The sequence below is a fragment of the Parus major genome, chromosome 2 (assembly GCF_001522545.3).
Source record: "Parus major isolate Abel chromosome 2, Parus_major1.1, whole genome shotgun sequence".
NCBI lineage: Eukaryota > Metazoa > Chordata > Aves > Passeriformes > Paridae > Parus > Parus major.
Window position 1 is genome coordinate 128,024,878 of NC_031769.1, and position 7,007 is coordinate 128,031,884.

Here is a 7,007-nt window from a genome sequence, read left to right on the forward strand (position 1 = left end):
CACAGCCTCATGCATTTAAACCTGATATATTTGCCTGATAATTGATGTATTACTCTGATACTACTAACAACTGCTCCAAAGGAGATTCAGAACTAAAACGTAGGGATCAGGCCCACCCATAAATAAATGGCAGAGTTTCAGAGAAGTGTTATTTCCCAAACATAATAACACTTGGTCATGTTAAGCAGTATTTGTTATAATGTTACAGAAGAGTGTAAGGAACTACTGAAATGGTCTCAAAATTGCTGGGATTTAAATCCACAGTGGCAGAACCACTGACCTGGACAAAAGCAATGCCCTTGTCAATACTTTTGTTTGGAAATTGGATGATTTTCTAATTCAAGATTTAAAAAAACCCAACAAATTAGTTTAATGGCGATATGTAAATTCCATGTTAGAGGAACTAGTGAAGCACACAATTTGAATAATTTTTTTATTCAGTGCATTTAAAAAAAAACTAAATCTTTCATTTTCCTTGAAATTCCTTGCTAATACAATTTATTTGTAACCTTTCCACATATGAAGCTGTCTATATCAAGAACCTTTACCTGTCAGCCATTGATATATTCTGCTCTCTTCATATGATGAATTCTGAAAATTCACTATGAAATCAGAAAATAGCATCATGGGCTGACACTCAAGAGCTCTTGACATGGTCAGGGTCATAAATCCTCAATGCAGATGCAGTTGTCTCATGGCTTAGATACAGTCTACCCCATAAGAGATCTATAACTGGTCTGTCTACAGTAATCTCAATACAAGTGTCTCTAAACTAGACTTCTCTCCTTAGCAGGATGTAGGGTGTCATGAGCAAAATTAAATATTATTGCTCACTGTCCTGGGGGGAAAGTTCAGTGCCTCCTGCCTGGGAAGGCCCAGATGTAGCTCACCAAGAGGATCAAAAGCTTGTTCTGCTGCACAACAGTTTTGCCATTTGTTATAACTGTACACGTTACTATTATATCTTTATGTAAAAGCTGTGCTTTTACCTGTCTACGTCACAGGCACAACACATGGCAAGGTAACTAAAAGTACACACCTCTAAGAGCCAGTCTAGCAGTATCGATCTCATGTGAGGCTGCAAACTAGAATGTAGTGATGTGAAGTGTTTGCAGTGAGCGTATCTGTTCTCCTTCGTCAGGATGTTGAGCCAGACATCTTTGGAATTTCCCCAGCTATGGAATAAAGTTACACAAAACATTGTTACAAAAAAATAAATAATAAAAACATTATTTATCGTTTACAGACATTCAGAAACAAAAAGAAAAATTCCACATACTATAAGATTCTTACAGTAATTGGAAAACTGCAGGAATACTTGGAACGTTTTACATCACCACAACAGCACCTTGCCAAGATCACCAGCAAGTCCAGTTCTACAGAACAGGTAGTAAAACTGAACATGTAACTCTCAAAGTTGCACATGCAACCAGAGTTTCCTATTTCACCTAGTTTGGTGGCTGTTCAGACAGCAAGATGAAACCAAACCCTCCCCCCTAAAAAAGGACAATATATTCCTCCTCAGGAAACAAAAGCATACATAAGTTGTCCAGTTTAGCTTGAGAAAAACTGGAGATAGTGTTTAAAGTCACTCATCCATCCCTTTATTTCCTAGCTTACTTCAAGGCTTAGAAGCAAACTACTTAGAGAAAATATGAGTTCTTTATTGCTAACTTATAATTTATTAGCACTCCAATCTGTTTGGGAGGATGATGCCTATATCATCAATATAGCTTTATTTGTAATTGTTATTATTAATTCATATAGGCTTTTTCTTAGACATACTTCTCATCCTGCAGGTACTAAGAGGAAAAGCATGTTAACCAATGAAATTATGATTTCCTACTGAAACTTTTGGAGTTACGTATTTACCTTTCCCCAAGCAGAAGCAGAGACAGAGCTGATCACCAGTATTGCCTTACAAATTTTAAGTCAATGAGAAATGACTTATGATCTTCTTACAGCAGTTAAGGAAGGACAGGGAAGGCAGAAGTAAATTATCCTCCTATTCAGCTAATCAGAAATGATGGAGTTCAGCTTTACTAGATGCCTGTCAACAACAGGATTAAGCACCTTGCATGGAACTCTATATCTGAACATGTCTTTGAGGCAAAGCATCACCTGGCAGCGCCTCAAAGTTCTGATCCAGTTTGGGCCAGAACAAAAGAAAACAAACCAAGGTATACTTAGAAAGGTTCTTTTAAAGTGATGCTTCCTGTTCTGCTTCTCATTCACCTTGGCTGAAGTTTTCCTTAGCACACTGCAGTAAATTTACCATCTCTTTCATTAAACCCCAGGCTGATGCAAACAGCAACTGAGGACTTTTCTAACACACCTGAATGTCTAAGAAATTATTAAATTGAAAACTATAATTTAGTCAGCTAAGTTATCTCTCTGCAGAAGGGCCACTGTGTAGAGCTGTGACAGTACCAAGCACATTGCATTGTATTAGCAAGCTATCTGCACAGTGATATTACCACAAGTTTATTTGAACATTTTATGTTCTTTAAGGTAAGTTTGTTAAATATTTTTTGGCCACTCAGTTCCAATAGCACTGAGAGAAGTTTAAGCATTTAAAGCTTAGTTTAACCATTATGTGCCTCTTAACCACTTAAGAGTGTCCAGTGTTAAGTTATAAAAAGTCAGTTCTGAAAGGTGGAAACTATCTGTCTGGTGTGTTTATAAGATCAGGGAAAAAAAATCTACACAATCAAACCAAAGAATTTCTGTCTTTTGCTTCTACATCAAATCTTTTGTGGGATGAGAAGACAAGTAGAGGTGTGTATTATCCAAGCACAAAACCACAGATTTTATTAGAGTAGTTCAGACATTTATTCAGACAATAATTACTGCATCTGTTAAACTTACTTGAGTTCTGGCAAAGGTGATGGATTTATGAAGAGGTTCCTGAATCTGTATTTTTTGAATCTCGAGAAGTCAGTGGTTACTGATTCTTTGTGAGGTGTTTCAATAATTATGCAAGGTGAGATGCCTCCTGTTATCGTGGGGGGCCAACAACTCTGCAAAGTAAACAAGGTATCTTTTAAATGCTGAGTTTACTATGAGAGAAAGAAAGGCAAGGAGTAGATTACAGTAACAGCAACAATATATGCAATGTACATTAGTCTTTCTGGATCTCAGCATTGATTCAAGTACTGAAACCAAAAAAGATGAAAATTAGATGCCAATGAAAACTTCTATAGTCAAGGTGGAACATGTATAAATAAATGGGATACATTTGAGAACTCAGCTTTGAGGAAGATGACTGTCTTTTGTTTATGAACCCACAAGTATTCTACCCATTGCTTGAAAAGTTCAGTTACAATACAAAAGGCAAAGACATTAATTGCTGCTAAAACACAAGACATTAGGTTGCTAGTCCTATCTACTTATCTATTCAGAGGGAAAAGAAAGGAGGGGGTGGAGGTTCTACAGACTCTCAGTAGCAATTCAGCGACTTGTTATCTTCCAGTTTAGTGCTCCAGAGAGGAGCCACCCATCTCAGGCTCCAGAGCTAGATACCCACTGAGCAAGCAGCAGCTGTGAACCCTCCCTCAGCTTGCCAATGCCAAATATGGGATGCAATGGCTCAAAAGGAGAAGAGAGCAAAGGTATTCAGGCAGAAAGCCTTAGAGAAGGAATTCTAGATTACTGTAGTTAACTACAACTTGTTTCACTCATGGTTATTTGCTTGTATGTAACCAGTATGAGTAAGGAGGTATCAAATCCCTGGAGCGCATGCAATGCTGTAATGGCTGACAGCCTTCAAAATGGTGACACAGAACCTTAATTATTCTCTGTGGATTTGAGGTGGAATCCCATTCACAAAGAATGGCAACACCTGTCCCTGAACACAGAAGCTTTTCCTATACAGATGACTTGCAAGGTAAGCTACACAGGATTCCTTAGCATATCTAAACTTATTTATAGCCAGACTGAAGTATCCCAAGAGCAAAGTTACACATTCCAGCAGAATGTACCTTAATGCGCACAGCCAAGAGAAAAGGGAGATCCCACTCCTCCTTCTCTCCTGTGATCCTCACTGCCCAAGTTCCACCCCAATGCTTGTCAGACCCTCTGCTGGGGTTGATTTAACTTGCTAACCTGGCAGAACTTATTCTGTTGTGCCAAATTATTAAGATGAACCTAATTACTGCTTCATTCAAAGAATGGAGCAAGGCAAGGGATGGAGTACATGGCCAGCTATCAAGGAAGAAGAAACAGGGAAGCAGGATTTCCTCCTTTCAGCAAAGATAAGTTGTAACACTTAACACTTAAGTTTCACCCCAGGTACAACTGATATACTTATGCAGCACTTTTTCAACTACTCAGGATTTACAAAGACAACTTCAAAATCAGAAGAGCTTCACTTCACCATAGCTGTTACTCTCATTTACTTTACAAACAGAAAAACTACCAAAAACAAGATTGCTTGCAAGAGAAAGTTATAATATTTTACTGATCTGCTTTCAAATAGAAAACTGTAAGGGCCTGTCAGTTTTAAAAGCTTCCTGTGTTAGTGCAAACATATTCCTAAACTGATTTAAATAATCAAAAGAACTGTTAAATGAAAATAAAGATGGCCTGCATGGTTATGAATCTTAACTAAATGGCCATGAAACCACACCTAAAGTTAAAACAAGTGCAGTGGTCTTGTTTAGACTTGCCTCTAAGTCTTACCTGCTCTGTATAAAAATTGTTCTGAAATATCTGGGGTTATTATCTTTTTTTCAACTAACCTTACTTTGCAGTGGATTTTACATTGAAGGATCTTTTATCTGCAACAAAGTCATATGTAAAAAAGCAAAAAAGAGATAAAAAGGTGCTAAGCTGCCATAGTTTCTAGTAACCGAAAATAAAACCTTCCCCTATTCAATACTTTCTGGTGTGGAATGCATGATTTCACACCCACCAATATAAACCAGAGACTCCCTCACCTAGTTTGAAATGGTACTCAGGATTGGATTACCTTAATTTCGTATTGATGTTTTTTAGCAATTTTCCCATCTTCTCTTTTCTTAATCTCCTGCTGAGAAAAGAGACACACATCAATACACTGACAGTGGCTAGCACACCCTTCTAAAGCCCAGGCAAACTCTTGCTACCCCTGTCCCTCTTTGTAACTTGGCAAAGTAAAGATTGTCCCATTCAAATGCACTGGAGAGCTTTTAGTATCATTCAGCTTTCCACGCTGCTCAAATTGCTCACCTCTGCTGTTCTCCTTTTTCTGGTCTGGACATAATCTAGTGCTTGCAGTTCTTGTGAAGCCTCTTCTTGACAGGACAGTGGCTGCTGCTGTTTGGCTTGCAAACGGCTACTGCAAAGAGTAAAAAGACATCAGACATTAGGAAAACAGCAGTTGTTAGTACAGATAATATTAGTACAATGCTGAAAACTTACCTGCGCCTTGACATCTTCTTTGGGCTGTAAGATCTCTACCTGGATCAAAGAATAGGATAAGCTCAGTTAGTGCATCCTCACAAAATTAGAACCAAATCCCCTACTTTGTGTCATGAACTCGTCACAAAGAGCAGCATGGTTCACACAGCTCAAAGAGAAGGGCACGAGTATTCCCCTGGCCTGAGGAATACCCAAGCACAGCTTGACTGTGGTATATAAGCACAGGCAGCTCCACGTCCTGTTGCAGGGTGTCCAGGTATGCCAGCAGTTTAGCTCAGGTTGCCTGGGGGTGGGGGCAGAGAAGTTATAAAGGGACACTTCCCACACAAGAGGATGTGGGGAGCCCCTGGGACTGTGACCCCTCTAGTCCCCCCACACCCTCCATTCCAGGCACCCACACAGACACACTTTTTGAGGCTGCCGCTCCCCCCGGCTCGATGCCCCCCCACACCTGCCGGGATGGCCGGGCCGCGATGGGCCGGGCCGGGCGCAGCCGCCCGCGCTCCCGCCGCGCCGGTTCCGCGCCAATTTCCAGCGAGCGGGGAGGCGGCGGCGGCCTGTGCCGGGGTCAGGCTGGGCTGGGGGCACCGCCGGCGCCCGCCCTCCCCTCCCGAAGGGCCGATCCGACACCCACCCGCTCCCGAGGGTGCTGAGGGGACGCGGGAGGGGCAGGACGGCCGCCCCGCCCCCCCAGCACTCCCGCCTGGCTGAGAGCGCGGCTCCCTCCAAAACCTGAGGGGAAGGAAGGGGCTGCCGGGACGGCGCCTCACACGCGGGGGCACCCACCCCCCGCCGGGACACCCCTCAACGGGATCCCCCAGCTCAGTGACCGGGCTGTGAGGGGGTGTCCCCACAGGCACCCCGCTCCAACTGCCAGGGCGGGGGAGCCGGGTCCCGCCGGGGTGCGGCGCAGGCGGGCGGCCGGGGTCAGCCCGCCAAGCTGCTCGGCCGGCATCCCCGCCCCCAGCGCGCCGGGCTCCCTCCAAAACCGGGCAGCCCGCCCCCCACGGGGCTCTCCGCGGTGGGGCGGGGGGCAGCCGATGGCGGGATCCCGCCGGCACCCCGGCCCTCCGCACCGCTCCCTCCGGGGGTGCCCACCCGGGCCATCGCCACTCTCCGCACCGTGCGGATGGGGCCGCCCGCGGGGACATCTCCCCCTCGGCTCTCCTTAGCCACTCTCCCTCCAAAATGCTGCCCTGACGGGCGGGAGGGCAAGCCCGCCTCACCGCTCCCGCCTCACCGCTCCTGGTCACCGCTGCCAGTGCCCACCTCACATCCCCCCACCACCGGCACGGTGTCTGCCGGTACCACCAGTACCACTATTACTACTATCATCTCCGCCATCCTCAACACCACCACCGCTACCATCACATTCGCTACCACCATCAGTGCCATCATTGTTAACATCATCATCATTATTGTTATTATTATTATCATCATCGCCCCGCCAGCCCCCGTGCTCACCGGCGGGACCCCCGCGCACCTCCGCCGCTGCCGCCCGGGCCGCGCTGCTCAGCTGGCGCCGGCGCCAACCCGCTATATAGCGCGCCTGCACTCGCGCTGCGCATGTGCGAGGGCGGCAGGCGGCTTCCCCGCCCGTTCGCAGC

General features: G+C 45.0%; 1 protein-coding gene across 3 annotated transcripts in view; it reads right to left on the reverse strand.

Moving 5' to 3' along the window:
• Positions 1 to 6,945, reverse strand: part of CCNE2 (cyclin E2) — a 13,605-nt gene extending 6,660 nt beyond the window's left edge. The window contains exons 1-6 of one of the 3 annotated variants that reach the window (XM_015618907.3): positions 6,865 to 6,945; positions 5,401 to 5,439; positions 5,209 to 5,317; positions 4,970 to 5,029; positions 2,869 to 3,020; positions 1,040 to 1,175 (exon numbers count right to left, since the gene is read on the reverse strand). In XM_015618907.3, the coding sequence (XP_015474393.1) occupies positions 1,040 to 1,175; positions 2,869 to 3,020; positions 4,970 to 5,029; positions 5,209 to 5,317; positions 5,401 to 5,414 (471 nt within the window). In that variant the 5' untranslated portion in view covers positions 5,415 to 5,439; positions 6,865 to 6,945. Of the gene's footprint in view, positions 1 to 1,039; positions 1,176 to 2,868; positions 3,021 to 4,969; positions 5,030 to 5,208; positions 5,318 to 5,400; positions 5,790 to 6,864 lie in introns of those variants that run through there. The other 2 variants (XM_015618909.3, XM_033512346.1) reach the window with 2 other exon arrangements.
• Between the last annotated feature and the right edge of the window lie 62 nt (positions 6,946 to 7,007).